Here is a 21,120-nt window from a genome sequence, read left to right on the forward strand (position 1 = left end):
CAAACCGTTGACACAGCCTGACCTACTTGAGGCTTCTCATTTTGAGGCCGAGCTGTCAGTTGCTAACCCCCTTACCGGGCTCCCCCTCCCCGCCCCCGCCCTTCACCCCGAGCCTCTACCAACGTTTGTTTTCAAATTCGCCAGGGTTTCCGCGCCGCGCGGTCCTTGGCGTGGGATTAGTGGCTGGGGTATTAAAAAACTGTTTTTCTAAAGTAAAGACCTGTCGCTAAAATCCTTTCTTCTTGTTATCCTTGGTGGAAATCTTAACTGTTCACTCTCCCAGGCTCCAAAATATTCACGGGTATGCTGTGGGGCTTTAATGAGTTTGAATTCTTACAGAGGTTACTCGACTCACAGGTTGCTTTAGCTTCTGCAAGGTAAAAATATCAAACGTAGTTCGTAGTGGTTCTTTTTTATCCGGAGGTGAAATCGTTTTTAATTTTTACGTTAAATCTTAATTCTGGGAAGAAGATTGGGGAAGGTTTTCTATCCCTTTTGATCCTAGGAAATAGGACTAACTGTGCCTGTGACGAGTGGGAAATGTGCAGTAAGTGAATAGTTAGAAGCAAGAATTCCAGTTGCAATTTATTCTTTCTGGCACCAAAAAAAAAAAAAAAATAAAAAATTATTTAATTCCAGTAACCCTCACTGGAGTAAAAAATACTGAACCCAGAAGATATAGGACAATTAAATGTGGGATCTAGAGAAATTAGATTTACCAAAATTGGTGTCTTCCTGTTCACAAGTACACGTAGCATTTATTTGTATTCTCTGTGGGGTGAGGGCAGGAATTTTGATCATACCGTGGATTTTTATATGCTTTTATATAATTTTTAGTTCTGTTTCCTCAGGAAGATTTTAAGATATAAGTATCTTAGTATTTCTTAGTATTGGGCCAGCTGAGTTATTACAGGTTAATAAACAAAGCCTTTCAATCTGAAGTTTTGTGAGTCTTGGATTCCTTCCATATACTTGGTCTTGACTTAAATCAGTTTTTTTGTGGTGCCACTTCCGTATAGTGTAGTTTGTTGCAAATAATTGCTCAATAAATACTTATTGAATTGAATGAAATCTTTCTTCTTTTGGTGGTATCCAGATGTTATTTTCAGGAATAAAACTTGTGCCAATCTGATAGGACTGCCAGTTTCCACCACCAGTAAGCAGTGATCTTGCGGTCTTCTATTTCTCATCTTCTCATTTCTTGTGTGTGTGTGTTTTAACCATATAGAGGTAGAGGGAATCTTAGAAATCAACTAATTCAGATTTATATCGTGGAAGAGGAAATCCAGGTCCAAAGTAGTGAAGAGACTTGTCTAATTAAGTCACAGTTAATTAGTACTAAGTACAAACTTTAAAAATTTTTTATTTTAATGAATAATTGGTATAATAAGGAGTAGATTCCAGATCCTTGAATCCCAGTTCAAGCATCGTCTCCCAGTGGCTTGTAGTTCATTTCTTTTTTCATAGTATTTTTTTCATGGTATTCAGTTACTTTTCCCCCTTCTTTGCTTACCCCTTCCCCATGCCTTGGGATCAGAATGGCAGTAGCCAGTTCCATCAAAAATTTCTGACCTTGCCCCTTTTTATGGTGGGATAGGGGCAGTTAAACGTATAATAAACAACAGTGTGCTTCTTCTCTGAGGATTGCACAGGCCCCCTGTTCTTTAAAAAACAAACAAAAACAAATCTTTAACTCAGTGCTGTCTGACAGAACTTTCTCCAGTGATGGAAATGTTCTATATCTGTGCTGTTCAATATGGTAGTAGCATCAGTCATATGGGAAATAAGTCTTGAAGACTTAAATGTGGCTGGTGTAATTGAGAAACTGAATTTTTAATTCTAGTTTCTTTTGGCTATTAGCTGCCATATACGACAGCACAGCTTGAAACATTTTGTAGTTTGCCAATACGTGAAGAAGTGGGTTAAGATCTGGTAATTTCAACATCTTACCTTTTTTTCTGTTAATTGAAATATAGTAACATATAATGTTATATTAGGTATACATTTTCAGGTATACAACATAACAATTTGATATTTGTGTGTATTGTAGAAGGATTACCATAATAAGTCTAGTTTTAAACATTTTAAGTTTTGAGTGAGGGTCTGTTGCATTATGTATTCTGTAGGGAAAGGGCTCCCTGGCCTTATACATGGGGGAGAAACTGTATACTGTAGCCTTCTACATACATGACACAGACATGTATTTTAAAACTTCTGAGAACCCTATAGAAAACAAACTGGCTTAACCTTGTTTAATCCAGGCTTTTGCACCCACTTTGATGGCTATCTTTACTTTTTTTCGCTGAACATCTTTATACTTGTTACAGTGGTGTTGCAGGAGGTATACCTCTGAGTCAATTTAAGTTTAAGTTGTGGCTCTACTGCTTACTGTTTGATCATGGACAAACTACTTTAACCACTTTCAGCTTCAGTTTTCCTGTCTGTATAATGGGATTGGAGTATTTGTTTTACAAGGTTATTATGTGGATTAAATGGGGCAGTATGTGGAAAGTACTTAAAACAGTGGCTGATATCAGGCACTTTCAGAACTGCCTTTTGTTATTTTATTAAGTCTTGTCCTTGAAACACCTCTAACTTTAATAAGGAGAATGGCTAGACCCTTGTTATTTACAGTTATGTCTTCCCTCCCTTATCCTAAGATTTTCAGAAAGTATTTTAACTTTTTATTTGGAGATAATTATGTATTCACAGGAAATTGCAAAAACAGTCCAGAGAAGTTTTTCCCACTCATTGGTTTTTCCCAGTGGTTACATCTTACATAACTATTGTATAATACCAACACCAGGAAATTGACATTGGTACAATGGTGTGTGTTTAATTCTGTGCCATTTTATCACCTGTAGATTAGTTTAACCACCACTGCAATCAAGATTCACAACTATTCCATCACCACAAAGATGCCCTTTTGCTAATCTCGTGAAAGTCTTAGGTACCAACTATGTCTCCCCACCTTCCTTAACCTCTAACAACCACCAATCTGTTCTACAACTCTATATCATTTTGAGAATGTTATAGGTGGAATAATACAGTATGTGATCTTCTGAGGCTTTTTTCACTCAGCACGATCCCTTGAGATCGTGCTCACTCCTTTTTCATTGCTGAGTAGTATTCTGTGGTAGAGATATACCACAGTTTAACCATTCACCTACTGAATGATGTTTTGGTTCTTCCCAGTTTGGTTGTTAGAATAAAGCTTCTCTGAACGTTCATGTTCAGGTCTTTGTGTGGATGTAAATTTTCCTTTATTTCTCTGGGAATGCAATTGCTGGGTCATAAAAATGTATGTTTAGGTATTGTTATTTTTTTTTTAAAGTTATTACCAAACTATTTTCTAAAATGTCTGCACAATTTTACATTCCCACCAGCAATGTATGAGATTTTCACTTTCTCCACATCCTTGCCCGTATCTGGTATTGTTGACTCTTTTTATTTTATGTGTTCTGATAGATGTGTAATAAGTATTACCTCTCATGGACTTAAGTTGCATTTCCCTAGTGGCTAGTGAAATTTAACATCTTTACTTTGACCTTCATTTGCTGGCCATATAACAGTAAAATGTCTCTTTTTTATGTCTTATGCCCATTTTCTAATTGAATTGTTTGCCTTTTTTTTTTTTTTTTTTTTACTATTGAGCTTTGAGAATTCTTTGTATATTATAGATATGGGTCCTTTGTCAGATATATTGTTTGCAAATATTTCCTCCCACTTTTGTTGCTTGTCTTTCTCTCCTCTTAATGTGGTCTTTCACAGAGCAAAAGTTGTAAATTTTGTTGAGGTCTAATTTCTTCTTTATTTTTTTTTTTTCTGGATCATGCTTTTGGTGTCAAATCTAAGGTCTCAAGGCTTAGATCCCAAAGATTTTCATGTACTTTTTTCCTTAAAGTATTGTAATGGTAACTTTTACATTTGAATCTCTGATTCATTCGAGTTCTTTGTGTAAGGTGTGAGGTGTTCAGGTTGAGGTTCATGTTTCTAGTTTTTCCAGTGCCTTTGTTGAAAGACACTTCTTCCTCCATTGGATACTTCTACATATTTGTAAAAAATCAGTTCCACTGCCTGTTTTTATATGATGTGTCAGATAAGGATCTTTACATTTTAAATGGTTGAAGAAAACCTCATGACATATGAATATCATAAGAAATTTAAATTTGGTGTCCAGAAATAAATTAGAACATCACTCCACTCATTCAAATGTATTGTCTGTTAGTTTTCACACTAGAACAGTAGAGTAGTTGAGATAGACCATGTGGGCTGCTAAGCTTACTACTATCTGGCTCTTTATAGAAAAAGTTTGCCAATCTCTGAGATCATTCTGCTGAAAGATATGTTCCTTCCCACCAGCCCAACTGTACTCAATCCAATTTCATGTATTAGTTAATCATAGATTTCAGATTCCAGGTGTTTGGAGTTGCTCAAAAATAGTTTAAACAATGATTTCTCATCTCTAAAATGGGAACTAAAGTGAGTTTTGAAGAGGTGAAGTGACATGCTTAAGATTTTCTAGTTAGTAGGTGATAGAACTGAATTTAGGACCCAATTTTTTTGACTTGTGGTCTACTTTGCTCTTCATTTTTCACTAAGCATACTTGGATTTTTAACTAAATAAAGAGATACTAAAATATTTTTTATTTCATGTAAGTAACGGGCTTGAGTCTTAAACCTGTAGTTAGCTGTGTATTTTGAAATCTTAATTTTTTCTCTCCCATTTTTGCTCATAAAAAGCATAGAACATGTTTTGCTAAAAAATTACTTTTAATTCTTGTTAAGTAAATTTGCAGTTTTAGTAATATTTTAAGATTTTGTAGAAAAAAGGAAAGGGAGGGGAGTCAATCCCCCTACCTCTTTTCTCTAGTGTCATTAAGTAACAGTATATACTCTTTTGTATTCACTTGTGAATCAGTCTTCCTTTCTCACATTTTTTCATCTTTGACCAACTGTCTACTTTTCTGTCAGAGGTAGCATCCCCAAATAAGACAACTAATTGTAATTTTCTGTGATCTCAGAAAGCTGTTGGCAGGAATTTAAAATCCAAATCCTATTTGGTGATAGGAGTGAGGAATTATTTGTGATTATACAGAGAACTCAAACAAATCCTCTCTCATTTATCAGAGCAGCAACTTTAGGAACTGATACTTTTGTTAATTATGAGGGAGAAGACTTTAGGGTATGAAATTTTTGCATAACATAAATACCATCTTTGTGATCATGTAGAGTTACCATGTAATGGGCATTCAGTAAAATATTTGTTGAATGAAGTAATGCTCCCTTTATTGGAGATTCTTGTAGGTCCTCTTCCTGCTCCTTAAGTCCATTAATTGTAACCAAGTAACTTCAGTTGGTCATTTCACAGGAGTGTTGCAGAGAGTTGAAAGAGAAGGGTAGAATGGAAGAGTGTAGTATAATAGTATATGCGAAGAGTTTGAGTTTTGGAATCTGACAAGGTGAGCGTTTGAAACTTGGTTCTCACGTACTAGTTTTGTGGCCTGTGATAAGTAACCTGTCTTATTTCAAGCTGTTTTCTTCTCTCTAAAATGGACTTACGTATCTTCTTCACTGGTTTGTTTTTTGAGGATTAAAATGAGATAGCATATATGATACCTAGTAGACTCTTCTTGAATAATGATTTTCTTCCCTCTTTCAGAGATTTTTTCCTTTTTGTGGGATTCTCTTGTAGTATACTACTTTGTATTCTAGGTCTAGTAATTTCTGTCTCTAGTTTTGATATCTCAGAGTTATTGCCAGTATTTCAAGAAATGCATTAAATATTATTGTGAAAATGATAATAAAGATGGAGAGCACTTACTGTGTGTTCAGTAATGTGATGAGGCCCTTATATTTATTGTACTGTTTAATCCTTGCAAGAGCTCTCTGAGGTAGATACTAGAATTAACATCTTAAGATAAGAAAATGGAAGTTTAAAGAGATTAATGAGTGTTCCTAGAGACCTTAAGCAGTAAGTTCTAGGACTGGGACATTAAGATAGGTCTCTCTAACTGTGAAGCACCTGGTGGTGTAGCACCCTCTACTGCCTCTACAATCCATCTACTTTGGGGTAATAGTAGTTAACATATATTGAGTATTTGTTATATTCTAGGACTATTTTAAGTGCTTTATGTGCTTTGTTTACTCTGCTCACTGATTGTATGAGGTACTGTTAATTCCCCCGTTTTACCAATGAGGAACAAGGTACAAAGAAATTATGTTGCAAAAGGTAGTATTACGGAAGGAAGTACTAGGACAGGGATTCAAATTCAGCCAGCCATGCTTAAACGTGATATGGAGGAATGGGGGGGTAAGGTAAGGCAGTGTTATAAACATACAGTGACCTTTTTAGTCAGATTTTTATATGGAATGGGAAATATACCCAGTAAGACTGAAAAATTTATTTTCAGGAAACTTCAGCCCTTTTCTTTAATATGATTTAAAAAAATGTAAAACATTGTACTTGCTTTGATGTGTATCCACCATGCTTTTTAAGAATTGAGGATATTACATTTCTTTCAGTTCTAAGTTATAATTCAGCTGTAAGAATGATGATAAGAATTTAAGTTTTGTGATAGAAGAAGCTAATTTTTTTGCATTAATGAGAACTTTCAGTAGTGATGTAAATAAATGATGCTATTTGATAGTTGATTATATTAGCATATATGAGGATTTTATTTTATTTTTATTTTGGTTTCAGATGTAGAATTTAGTGATTCCTCACTACCATAGAACATCCAGGGCTCATCATAACAAGTGCCCTCCTTAATACCCGTCACCCATTTAGCCCATCCCCCACCTACGTCCGTCCCTCAATCCTCAGTTTGTTCTCTATCATTAAGTCTCATGGTTTGCTTCCCTCTCTCTCTCTTTTTTCCTTTCCCGTGTGTTCATCTGTTTTGTTTCCTAAATTCCACACATGAGTGAAATCATACGGTATGTCTTTCCTTGATTGATTTATTTCACTTAGCATAGTAGACTTGGCTGCATCCACATCACTGCAAATGGCAAGATTTCATTCTTTTTGATGGCTGAGTAATAATATTCCATTATGTGTGTATGTGTGTGTGTTTGTGTGTCTACACGCCACATTTTCTTTATCCATTCATGACTCAATCAATGGACACTTGGGCTCTTAGGAGGATTTAATTGTTAGTGTCATGCATTAATTTAGATACAGTTAGAATGACCTTTTATTTTTTAAGACAGCAATTTGTCTCTCAGTTAAATATATTTTCCTCTGTAGACTTACATACTTCTCTTTATGCTTGCTCTCACAGTTTGGTATGTGAGAGCTTTCCTTAATCACAGATCTGGTTTGGCTCTTTTTTTGTAAAAGAACCCATGTCAATAAAATTTAGCTTTTGCACTGTAGGGAAATACTCAAAATGTTACTTCCTGAGTATGTTCTCTGTGGGAAAGCTAAAACAGCCAATCAGGAATGGAAATATTGTGAAAACTTTAGACATTTTTTTTTTTTAGATATAATTGACATAGAACATTGTGTAAGGTATACAACATACTGATTTGATACATTTATATTGCAAAGACATTGACTTTTAATTAATGTTTGTATTTTTTTTTAAGATTTTCTTTTTTCGAGAGAGAGAGAAAATGAGTGGGGGAGGGGTCAAGGAGAGAAACAGACTCCCTTCTGAGCAGACAGCCCAACATGGACCCCATCTCAGGACCCTGAGATATAACCGAAGGCAGATGCTTAATGACTGAGTCACCCAAGCACCCTGATTAATGTTTTTAATTCAAGGCAAGGCAACGTTGATGTTCTCATAGTGCAAGAAGGGCTAACTTACTGTAATGATCTGTAACAACTTGGAATATGTATGCCACTTTCAATTAGTTATCATAATAATTCAAAAGTAAATTTTGTTTATTCATTGAAATTCATAAACTGGTATGACACAAGTATTCTAAAATTTCTCTATAAACAAAGGTGAGCTCTCTATATCAGCCTTAGATAAGAATCAAAATTGGAAAAACAGGATTAGTGAGGAGATAAATTGACATTTATTTCATATTTTAAATTTCTATCATGTTGAAATAGGAGATTACAATCAATTTAAAGTCCTTTTCATTTCCTTTTACCATGGTTTTTCTGATGGGCCCGTGTTGGATTATTTGAGTGGTTCTCATATAAATGAGTGTGGAATAAAACCCACAGAGAGTTGGCCATGTTAGAAATACCATTGGTAAGCCGATAGTAATATAGCAAATGTGTTACAATCAAGGCAGCTCCTTCTTGGTGTTAATTTCAGTGGCAGATCTAGGTCACAATTCATCTTCTGCATACCAAATACCTCCTCTGAAGCTTAAAATAACAGATCTATTCAGAGATAGTTTCTTTCTTTTTTTTTTTTTTTTCTGTGAAAACGCTAAAACATTTAGCAGAGGGTAATTAGATGACTTTTAAAATTGGTCTAACCTTTGTATTTAATGGCATTAACATTTAGTTGCTTGGGAGAATTGCCTAAATTACCAATTTTTAATGTGGGAAAAGCATTTAACTTTCTTTGGTAAGAAATATAAATGACTGTTACTAAGTGTTTTAACAAAATCTCAAAGATTTAGTTGTATATAGAATAAAAGATGGACTGCTTTTTTCTCTTTCCAGTTTAAGCAATCTGATTACATGTATATTTTGCTATATGGTCTCAGGTTAATCACAAGTGATGTTTGCAAATGAAGGGTTTTTTTTTTTTTTGAAAAATGGAAGTCATTTGGTATCTGTACACTATAAAGTCTCTGACTTATACTTTTAAATATTTTCTTTAGAAATTTTTCATAACTTGCAATATTTAGTGATTTGAAATGATTTTGTATAGAGTACTGCAACTATTATATTTGCACATTATACCACATAAATTATGTACTGTAAATTTTACTGAATTTGTAAATTCAGTAGGTGTAGTCATACGATCACTTGTAGTGTCTTTCTTTTTTTTTTTTTTAAAGATTTTTTATTTATTTATTTGACAGAGAGATCATAAGTAGACAGAGAGGAAGGCAGAGAGAGAGGAGGAAGCAGGCTCCCTGCTGAGCAGAGAGCCTGATGCGGGGCTCGATCCCAGGACCCTGAGATCACGACCTGAGCCGAAGGCAGAGGCTTAACCCACTGAGCCACCCAGGTGCCCCTGTAGTCTTTCTTAACACTGAATTACTTGAATCATGTCAGAAATATTGTTGTTGGGTGGAAAAATGCAGTAAATACCACATTGAACTTGAAAGGTTGGTCAGGATATACCTGATATTTAATCCTAAAGATTTCTTGCTAGATATATTTTTGAACTAGTAAATAAAAGATGCTATTCTATTTTGGGTTTGTCAATACATGATAATCCCTTAAAAATTAAAAATAAAAATTTAATTATAAAAATAGTATGTGTATTGTAGAAAATTAGAAAATACAGATAAGCAAAAAAGAAAACATCTAGTTATTTATAATCCTACCACCCTAGATAACTACCATTAACACTTTGATATGTATTTGTTCAGGTACTTTTCTGTGTAATACATATACAAAACGTGTAGATCATTCAGACTTTTTCCTCTCTTTAGGTCCTTTGTTTCTCCCTGGAATATTTTTCCCTAGAAAACATGCCTGGCTTGTCTTAATATTTAGGGCTCAGCCTTAAAGTTACCTCCCAAAGAGAGGTTTCCTCAGCGTCTAGAGTAGCGTACTGATACTTTGTCTTTCTTGTTAAACTAGATTATAAAATCCAAGAGACTGAGGATTATGTCTGTCTGAACATCATATCCCTAGTCCCCCGAAATGTCCCTGGTATTTAGTGGGTACTTAATAAATGTTTGAGTGCTTAATGTTACAAACATGGGATCATATTATATACACATTAGATGCGGAAAGAAAGGTAAGATATATATTTTTGACCTTAGATTGCTTACAGTTTAGAGGAAAGGTTAAAAAATTAGATATGTGTTAACATAGAATATTAAGTTCTGTGATAGGCCAGTACAGTGCTAAGTAAGCACAGGGTAGGAAAGCTATCCAAACTGGGTAGGAATGAATTGTTAGAGAATGCTTCCTGGAAGATTGGCAGTGTAAGCATTGTATAACCTTGTAATTCATTAGTTCTTTTTATTTGTAATATAACTTGTAATGGCTGGGTGGTATTTTGTCAGTATGTAAGTACCAGAATGTAATCAACAGCCTGTTACTTAGGACAGACATTTAAGGGGGAGTCCCTGAATTTAACTGTCATGGATATTTTTGTGTATCTTCAGCTATTTTCTTAGGTAATTTTTACTTGGGAATGGAATTTCTGGGTCTGAAAATTAAAAATATTTTCAAGGCTTTTGGTGTACATGTCCATTTTGGTGGTTGCCAAATTGCCCTCCATGGAATTTGTACCAATTTATACTTCCAACAACAGTATATGAGAAGGCCAAAAAAGAAAAATCATGCTAATTTGGTAGGCAAAATGGTGTCTTACAGCTTAATTTGCTGTTGTTTGATTTAGCTGTATGCATTATAGCAAAATATGGTAAGCTTCAGTTTAGATTTTACAGTGGTTACTGAGCAGATATTCCAAGTTATCATGGCAAATTCAGAGAAACTGAGAATAGGCCATTTAATTTGAGGTCAAGTACCATAAGAAGTTTATATGTTGACACTAGGCCTCGCAACTAACTTCTTTTTAATTATTGTGGCCAGAAACACCAGATGAAAATGGTAAAACCCAGAGAGCTGATGATTTTGTCTTGAAGAAAATAAAGAAGAAAAAGAAAAAGAAACACCGAGAAGATATGCGAGGAAGACGCCTTAAAATGTACAATAAGGAAGTACAAACCGTCTGTGCTGGCCTGACCCGCATCAGTAAAGAAATCCTCACCCAAGGACAAATAAATAGCACTTCAGGAGTTAATAAGGAGTCCTTCAGGTATCTGAAAGATGAACAGCTGTGCCGATTAAATTTGGGCATGCAAGAATATCGGGTACCCCAGGGAGTACAAACACCTTTTATGACTCACCAGGAACATTCTATTCGTAGAAATTTCTTAAAAACAGGTACTAAATTTAGCAACTTTATTCATGAGGAACACCAGTCCAATGGTGGTGCACTTGTCCTTCATGCTTACATGGATGAACTCTCATTTTTGTCTCCAATGGAGATGGAGAGATTTTCTGAGGAGTTTCTTGCTTTGACATTCAGTGAAAATGAGAAAAATGCTGCTTACTATGCTTTAGCAATAGTGCATGGAGCGGCTGCTTATCTCCCAGACTTCTTGGACTACTTTGCTTTTAATTTTCCCAACACTCCTGTGAAAATGGAGATTCTGGGCAAGAAAGATATTGAAACAACCACCATTTCAAATTTTCACACTCAGGTAAGATAAAATCATTGTTAAATTGTTAAGTAAATACAGTTTCTTGACAGTATTAACCTCATTCTGTTTCATTTGCACATACCAGCACACTTTTTGATAAAAACTCATGGTGGTAAACGGGATTCAAATCGTTAGTTTATTGCTCTAGTTGAAAAAATCTTAATTGCTGCAGTTCTTTGGGATGTAACTTGTTACTTGCTTGGTCTAAGAAATGCTTTATACATGTTAGACATCATTACAAGTCTTTATGGAAAACCAGCTTGAAAACTAATCCAGTCTTTCAGAAATCAGGTACTATTAGTATAGAAGATGTGACTTAGATTTGGTGGCGTCAAGGTAACTTTAGTTAAGACTGACTTTTGTCATAATAAACACATGAGGGCATTGGCCTGTTTATTTGCCAGGTTTTTGCCATTTTTGTTTCTTACAGTAACTTGTTGGCAGTCTATCCCAGAAACATACCCCATTTACATGACTTGGAAGTGTCACTAGGAAGACCGCCATAGCCTCTGCTCCTTCTGCCTATGCACTGTTGTAAGTGAAGACCTTTTCTAAAGCCTTGCTTGGGCAGCTAGGCTTAAGTCAGCAGGGAAATCTCTCCTTCCTAACCAGTGGTTTTTAACCAGGCATTTTTTTTAATGAGTTACTTTAGGGCACAGAAAGAAGTTAATAACATATCCTAGCCACTTCCTTGCTTCCTTTTCTTACAAGGATAATAAACATGAATGGTCAGCTGTAACTTGGTATCACAGATATAAATTCAAAACAAGTTTAGCGGAGCATATTTTACTTTTTAGAGATATGTGATTATAATAACCTGTTTTTTCAGGTTATCTAATAATTTGCTGCCATTCTTTTCCTAAGATTTTTTTTTTAGGTATATAGACTGTTGCATAATAAGACTCTCAGCTGCCTGCATTATAGTGGTTTCAGGCCACGTGGATTTATTTGCAACCTCCTCTAACTTGAATCTTTTTAATGATTCTTACCATCCTTGCCTCCAGTGAGGGGAGTATCCAGTTTAGATTTATGAGCTTCAGAATTTCTCTAATTGAAGTTCTCTCTGCAGTAGAGAGAGCAGGAGCAGCCAATCTGGAGAGGTCGCAAGATGGGGCTGCCCAAGATGTTGGAACACGATGTGCAATAAAGGGCTTCGTCTTGGATTTTGGCCTTGTTACCACAATCAGGTACCGAAGTGCTGACTTTTGTAGTAGATTTTCTTTTTTCTTTTACTTTTTTTTTTTTTTTTAGGAGTTTTGCCCTTTGAAGATTAAGAATCCTATTTTTATAAATATCGCAGAGAAGGGGCTGAAAACAGTTTTCCTGATATAGGCCATAATCCCTGTAAGTCCCTATTTAACAAAGAAGGGTATTGCTGAGAGCAGAATTAACATGCTTTATCACTTTTTTAGTTGCAAAAGTGCAGCAAATTTTCTCTTCTGATTGATAGACCAACAAGCATATCTGAGAAATAAGCTAGAAATATGGGTGAAAAAAGTCTGGGTTTTGTTGTGGTGACTTTTTAACTTTCATGTCAGTCTATAATAGATCAAGCTCATTTGTCAATAGTACCCAATCTAAACAGCTAGTAAAAGAAGGTATCTCTAAATATTCCCTGCTGATTTTTGTCCTCCAAATAATTTTTTTTAATGGAGCTGAAATTTAAATGACTGTACCAACAACTTACCTTGAGATTTACTTTGAGATTTATTAAAAAACCTCTTCTTAAGAACATAGGAGATCATTATTAAATTAGATATCTTTAAGCTTTCAACCAGATAAGAATATTGAGGACTAATGACTAAGTCCTGCGCTGTGGTAATCCTGGAACTTAATATTTTATTTATGAATTTTCAGTTGTTGGAGAAGTATGGGGTGGGTATGGAGGTCGAAGTAGTCCATGAAACTTTAAAGTTGCACCTGTCAAATATTTGGCAGATGTTAGTATGGAAGCTAACACAATAGTTGATATTGAGTTAGCAGTTCATGGTTTATAGAAATAGTTCCACATTCGTAACTGAATGTTTGAAACAACCTATGGTTTAGGTAAGCAATTTTATCTCTGTTTTCCTTGAAGAAACTCTGAAGCTTGAAGATGTTCATTGTTATCCAAGGTCATGTAGCTAGTACGTAGAAGTCAGGGTGCTAACCTAGGCCACCTGAACAATATGCCTATCATTTTGGAAGAGACAAATGCTTTTATTTGCCTAACACTGTCATTGGTGAAATTAAAATAATCTTAAACACAATATGAGAAGGCTATTAATTTTTAGCAAAAACCTTTATATTGTTGGGAATTACCTTAAATATTTTGGACTTCGTTATTTAATGAAGTCTTTTGAAGTTCTCTTAAGCCTATAAATAAACTGAAGAAACTTTTTTTTTTTTTAAGATTTTTATTTATTTGACAGAGAGAGAGAGAGAGTGGGAACAGGAACACAAGCAGGAGGAGTGGGAGAGGGAGAAGCAGGCTTTCTGCCAAGCAGGGAGCCTGATGCGGGGCTTGATCCCAGAATGCTGAGCCAAAGGTTGACATGTAACGACTGAACCCCCCAGGTGCCCCAAACTGAAGAAACTTTTGTTACCTTAGACAGTTTTTGGAAGTTATTTACTGTTTAAAAATATGTAGCCATAATAATCATTCATGACTGTTATTTCAAGATAGTTTATTTAGTGAACAGTTATTTTTCATTTATTTATTTATTTGTTTAAAGATTTTATTTATTCATTTGACTGAGATCACAAGTAGGCAGAGAGGCAGGCAGAGAAAAAGGGGGAAGCAGACTCACCCCCAACAGAGAGGCCAACGCAGGGCTCAATCCCAGGACCCTGAGACCATGACCAAGTCGAAGGCAGAGGTCCAACCCACGGAGCCACCCAGGCGCCCCTTTCATTTATTTTTTAAAGATTTATTTATTTGAGAGAAAGAGAATGAGTGAGCATGCAACAGGGAGGGGCAGAGGAAGAGGGAAAGAGAGTCCCAAGCAGACTCTGCAGAGCCCCATGCAGGGCCTCATCCCAGGACCCTGAGATCACAACCTGAGCTATAACCAAGAGCCAGACGCTTAAGCAGCTGTGCCGCCTGGTGCCCCTCAGCAAACCATATACTGGACATTTTGTTCTAAAAAGGACTAATTGATGAGCTCAGTTTGGTGGAGGAGATGAATAGCGTAGCAATTATAATACAATTTGCCTAAGTATTATGCATAGGGAAAACCTTGTAATAGAGGGAGCACGGTTTGTGGTGTTATCTAACAGACTTGAGGTGATTAAAAAGGGCAGTTTAAAGCATGTGATGCTTGAGTAGAGTCTTAAAAGGAGATTAGTTCTTAGTTAAATAAGGGCATTTTAAGCAAAGGAAAAAATAGCCTATGCGAACACACAGAGGCCTTAGGGAATGTGGTACTTCTAGGGAGCTGCAGCTAGCCTGACGTGGCAAGAGTACATGTTGACTGTTGAGGGAGTTGAGACGAGACAAAAAATCAAGATTGTGAAGAGCTTCATATGATGTGCCAAAAGAAAGTTAGTACTTTTTCCTAAAGGTAACGGGGAAGTCATTGATGAATTTTAATAGGGGAGTACTATCAAGTTATGTTTGCCAAGTTTACATAGGAATGTGAAGGCTGGGATTGAGGACAAAAATGAGATTGGGGGCAAGAAGACTGTTACATTACTATGGTAACCAAGTCAGAAATGATCTGTGTCAAAACTGATACTGACACTAGAGAGGAAGGGAGGAAGTTTGAGAAATAATTAAAAGATGGGATTAATTACAGTTGGTGAGGGAGAGGGATAGAGTCTTAAAATATGGTTTGGACAAATGGGCAGATGGTGGTGCTGGTCACAAAATTAACACAGGGTTGAAAAAGCTGGTTTCTAGGGATGAAAGGTGTTGATGAAGAGTTCAGTTTGAGATACGTTGTGTTGGAAAGTACCTGTGAAGACTGAAGGTTAGAAACATCTATTAGGTAGTTGAAAATACGGATCTAAGACTGGGGGGCATGTGTAGGCTGGAAATGCAGCAGTTAGATCCATTAGCATATAGGTGATGCAGGCACAGCATTAGAGTGGTAAAGGGATGAAGCTAAGAATGGAATCCTGTGATGTTCCCACATGTAAGTATGAGGAAAAGAGAAAGAAAGAGATCAAAAAGAAAGAGGTAGAAGGAAGATTATGATACAAATTTTCTAGGTTTTCAGAATGATGGAGTAATTAAGTATCATGTTTCAGGAGAGATCAAGTAAGATAAGGATGGGAAAATGTGAAGTTGCTAAATTAGGAATTTAATTGGAAACCAGTGCTTATCAAGACCAGTGCTTTGCAAACCATGGCGAAATATTGTCATTTATGGGGCTTTTTTAGAAGCTTACTACTTTTTCTGTGTATGAACTTGGCATTCAGACCCCTGCCCACGTCTTCTGAATCAGAATCTGCATTTTAACAAGATTTGCAGGTGATTCATATACACAAAGGTTGGGAAGCACTAGTTTAGAACTTAATCTGCACTAGTCAAAGGAAGTAAATTGTAGGTTTGTTTTGTGTAAGAATAATTATATCTTCTATTTTTATATTTTTAAATTGTTGTAGTGGCAAAGCTAGGATGCACGTGTTTTTTTTTTTCCGCATTCTATAAAACTCAAATATTCTAACACCAAAGAAGGTGTTAAGTTCATGATTAATATTAGTTGAAGCACCAAGCTCATCCTCAAATTTGATTACTTTCAGCAGTTGATACAGGGTAACTTTGTAAAGTTGGGTTTCTTTCTTTCTTTCTTTTTTAAAGATTTTATTTATTTATTTGACAGACAGATATCACAAGTAAGCAGAGAGGCAGGCAGAGAGAAAGAGGGGGAAACAGGCTCCCTGCTGAGCAGAGAGCCCGATGTGGGGCTCGATCCCCGGACCCTGGGATCATGACCTGAGCCGAAGGCAGAGGCTTAAACCCACTGAGCCACCCAGGGGCCGCTTTGGGTTTCTAATCTAAAGAACTACATATATATCGACACATACATATGTATGGTATTTTTATAATTTTGTAGGATTATTCAGATCTAATTAAGTTTTAAATAATCATTGGCTAAATAACAGTTTTGACCAAGAAGTTTAAGTGTTTGTGGACACTTAATCTTTGGGTTGATTAATGAAGAGAAAAATTAGTGTCCACTTAGAAATATATTTCTCCCTGTATATGTTTATGTATATAAGTATAATTTATTACTTTTTTGCTTAGGTGCTATGTGTAGTAATTATAATGGTCTTCCATCTTATGGACTAACAGGATTTTAGAGTAGGTGGGGGCATTTCCAAGCCTTCATTTTATAGATAAGGAAGGTCACATTTTGGTTATGACCTTCCCAAGGTTAAATAGTGGCAGATCTTCAAAGAGAAATTATTTTTTTCTTCTGTCTCTGAGTGGAATTAAATCCTATAGGTGAGGTTAGCAAGTTTTAATGTGTATATAAATGCAGATTTTGATTTTACAGGTCTGTGTTGGGGCTTTATGGTCTGCATTTCTGATGAGTTTCCAGGTGGTGCTGATACTCCTGGTCTTGAGCCATCAATGGCTATAGACCGTAAATTCTGTACAGGAATTGCAAGCCAAAGCAACAAGAAGAGACACTGAAACACTAAAAACATAGTGAAATTAAATGATTAGTTGTTTTAAATATTGCCATCTGAGATTATTTTCACCTTAGAGCAACTAGGTAATTGAAGGGTGAATATGGAAAAGTAGAATGTGTGTATGTATGTGCTGGGAAGAGAGGCAGTTGATTAAAAAGCCTGCCTACCATAGTAAGATTTATTTTCTTTATCTGGAAAATATGCATATTTTAAGTTCTGCTTAAAAAAAAAAATCCTCTATATATACATTGTTGAAGTCTTTTACTGAGGCTCGTAGATCTTTAACTTTATTTAGGTGGTGGTAGAAACTCTTATAAATATTATTTTTATTACTATACAATGGTAATGTCTTCTGTTCCAGAGAAATCAGGAGTGTTACTTCTTCATTGTGTGTTGTGACAAGCCCTAAAATGGGTTTATTAGTTGCTCCTCATCTTTGATCAATATAATCAATGTTTTATGGTGATTGGGTAGTACTGATTAGGAAAGCTGAACTAGAAGAGTGCTTTGTAGCTGTTAAATAACTGAGAAACTATTTGTGAACTACACATCAGAGTGTTATATAAAAGGAGAAATAAATGCTTTAAGTAGCTGGCTTTATAAAATAAACCAGCATAGGAATGGTAGGTTTGGATCTTTTTTCCCTCTCATTCTAAGTACATCTTATAATAAACTCACTTGAATCATACTGCTTTTTCACTGTATGTTTTAGTGGGAATGCCTTTCTATTCACAGATCACAAGGTTAGGAAGATTGCTGGCTAGCTTTTTTCTTTCTGTTTTTTAAACAATCAATTTGAATAAGCTTCTTCCTAAAATATGAGTTCTGTAGAATAATTATCCCTGGACCCAGTTGTGTGTGTGTGTGGTGGGGGGCATGTCCATATAGTGTATTTCTACCTTGGTGTTCTTTTAAGTTGTGTTTTTGTGTGTTTGTGTGTGTGCTTAAGAATTTCTTTTTTTAGATTAGTATGAGGTTCATGGCAAAATTGAGGAGAAGGTACAGAGATTTCCTGTATACTGTCTGACCCCATCTGTGCACAGCCTTCCTCATTATCAACATCCACCACCACCCCCCTCCACTTACCCCATGGTACATTTATTACAAGTGATGAACCTGTGTTGATTCATGAGTCACCCAAAGTCTATAGTTCACATAGTTCACTCTTGGTGGTGTACTTCTGTGGGTTTGGACTAATATATAAAGACATGTACTCATTTTTATGGTAGTACACAGAATATTTTCTCATCTTAAAAATTCTCTGTGCTCTGCCTCTTCATCCTTTTCCTTCCTCTCCCAAAACCTGGCAAACTCTGTGATCTTTTTACTGTCTCCATAGTTTTGCCTTTTCCAGAATGTAAAATAGTTGGAATCAAATAGTATGTAGCCTTTTCAGATTGGCTACTTTGACTTAATAATATCCATTTAAGGCCCTTCCATGTTGTTTCATGGATCAATAGCTCTTTCTTTTCTTTCTTTTTTTTTTTTTTTAATAATATGCTGTTGTCTGGATATACTGCTGTTATTCATTTACCTACTGAAGGACATCTTGGTTGTTTCCAAGTTTGGGCAGTTATGAATAAAACTGCTATCTTCCAAGTTCTTAACTGACTTATGACTCTCTTTTTCAAAAAGTATTGAAAAGTAAAATGTATTTGGAGCACAGTTAAACTTCCTTCACTATTGGCAATTGATACAGGATAACTGTGAAGTTGTTTCTTTTTATCTTTTTGAAGATTTTATTTGGGGGGGTGCATGCACTCATATGAGTGGGGGAGGGGCAGAGGGGGAGAATCCCAAGTGACTCCCTGCTGAGTGTGGAGCCCCACGGGGCTCAATGCCAGGACCCAGACAGAGATCATGACCCAAGCCTAAGCCAGTAGTTGAGTGCTTAACTGACTAAGCCACCTGGGTGCCCCATGAAGTTACTTCTAATTTTAGAGGATTATATATTGACAGAACAGTGTCTGTTTTCAAATGTAATTGCTTGACCTTTTATAGCTGTAAATTATAAGAATTTTTTTTAAATGCATGCAAATCTAATTACTATTTTCTCATAGGCATTTTCTCTCTTGATTCTACAGTCCTTCTCCCCTCCCCATTTGCCTTCTGATTTTACTAATGATGGAGTTTTCTCTGGCATTTTGTCTTTTGCTTCCATGGCAGCCTTACTTTTTTCTGTTCCTTAGTCTCTACTTACCTCCCTCCAGTCCTCTTAATACTCCTCTACTCAACTTGTTCTTTACTTTCGAGTGTCATTTCCAGGCCAGAGATTTTCAGATTTGCCAGATCCTAAGAATGATCTGGGGTTGCTGGTTCCAAATACGTATTTGGAATCCCAGGTTCCTCTACTGGGAATTGTGGGTAGGTCTGGAGTGAGGCCCGAGATAAATACCTCAAGTGATTCAAATCCTATGATCAGGCAAATTTAAGAAACTTTGAAAATATATACCATCTAGCATTACTGTGTTTTCCTTCTTAGAATTTCATAAAATCATAAACTAATGGGCTTTTAGAGATAACCTTGTCTAACCTCTGTGTAGTACAAATGTTTTAGAAAATCACTTGTGGGTTGATAATTATTCAAGAGCTTGTCTGTTCTTAAGGTTTCATAAGGTTGCCAGTGGGCCCTCACCATTGTGTGGGAAGCTTGCTGCCTATCTTTGGTCGAATGCTTGTTTGTTCTTCATGAAGACTATTCAGACTTTATCTGTATACATCTTTTCTGTATTCCTGCCTATTAAAATAGAAAAGAAATCCTACCTCCTCCTCAAAAGCTAATTTTTCACCTGCGTTGTAGATTCCACTCCCTACTTTCCTTAGGATTGTCACATAATACGGTTAACAAAATTACTTTTTTACTATTTTTAGGTTATATAATTCATTGGCATTAAGTGCTTTCACAATGTTGTATACAGCCATCACCATTATCCTTTTCTACAACTTTTTCATCATCTGAAACAAAGTGTACCCATTTGCTTAAGATCTTTATGCACCCCACCCCTGTAATTTTTCCCTCTTCATTCCCATTAAAAAGTACAAATTACAGTAAGTGAATGCTTTGTTTCCTTCATTTATAATAAAATACTAAGCCTTTTTTTCTCCACAGAAGTAAATCTTTCTTTTGAATTTGTGGTTTATTATTTTTTGTGCACCTTCTAATATTTTGCTGTGCATGTATGAACATACAGACTACATAAAACTATTTTGTGTGATTTAACACTTTATAAATAGTATTTTATATATATCATTCTACAGATTGCTTCACTTCAGCATTGCTTTAGAGAATTATGTTGATACACCTAACTCGAGTTCATTCATTTTAACTATTTTTGGCATTTTGTTGTGTGATTTTATCACTGTTCTGTTCTTGTAATTAAGATTGTTTATAGTTTTGTAATATTACAGTATTACAATAGGAATATATGTAGAGCTATCCCCTATACATCCCATGTATCCTATACATGTATGTGCTGGAATTTCTGTTTGCCTTTTTCTCATGTCCTGGGGTTCCATGACTATTCTGTTGACTGAATTCAGTGATTTCACGTGTTGAAAGTCTTTATCCTACCAATAGATTTTTTGGGTAGTTCAGATAGGTGTGGCATTCTTTTTTTTTTTTTTTTTTTAAGATTTTTATTTATTTATTTGACAGATAGAGATCACAAGTAGGGAGAGAGGCAGGCAGAGAGAGAGGAGGAAGCAGGCTCCCCGCCAAGCAGAGAGCCCGATGCGGGGCTCGATCCCAGGACCCTGGGATCATGACCTGAGCGAAAGGCAGAGGCTTTAACCCACTGAGCCACCCAGGCGCCCCAGGTGTGGCATTCTTGACTGGAGATGATTTATGAGGGCATTTTCTTGAGATTTATGAAGACAAAGTGTTTTTATTTAAGCTCCTTGTACTGCTATTGAGTCCAGTATCATAATGATTCCTGATGTTTGTAGGTATTTTTTTTAATCTCTTTGGAAACTTATTTTAAAACCTCTTTACTATAGAATTTCTGAATACTGAGGATAATGTATGTTGAGTTTTTTTAAAATTGGGTTTTGTTTTTTAATTTATTATGAAATATTTCAGACATACATAAAGGTATAGAGTACTAAACACTTATGTTCTAACCACTTCGCCCAAGA

The 21,120-nt window shown here is 35.7% G+C and overlaps 1 protein-coding gene across 1 annotated transcript in view; it reads left to right on the forward strand.

The window, feature by feature from the left end:
* RSBN1 (round spermatid basic protein 1) overlaps nt 1-21,120 on the forward strand; it is a 44,596-nt gene that overhangs the window by 891 nt on the left and 22,585 nt on the right. The window contains exon 2 of the mRNA XM_046004346.1: nt 10,691-11,364. Within this exon, the coding sequence (XP_045860302.1) occupies nt 10,691-11,364 (674 nt within the window). The remainder of the gene's footprint in view (nt 1-10,690; nt 11,365-21,120) is intronic.

This window comes from Meles meles, chromosome 1 (assembly GCF_922984935.1).
Source record: "Meles meles chromosome 1, mMelMel3.1 paternal haplotype, whole genome shotgun sequence".
Classification (NCBI taxonomy): domain Eukaryota; kingdom Metazoa; phylum Chordata; class Mammalia; order Carnivora; family Mustelidae; genus Meles; species Meles meles.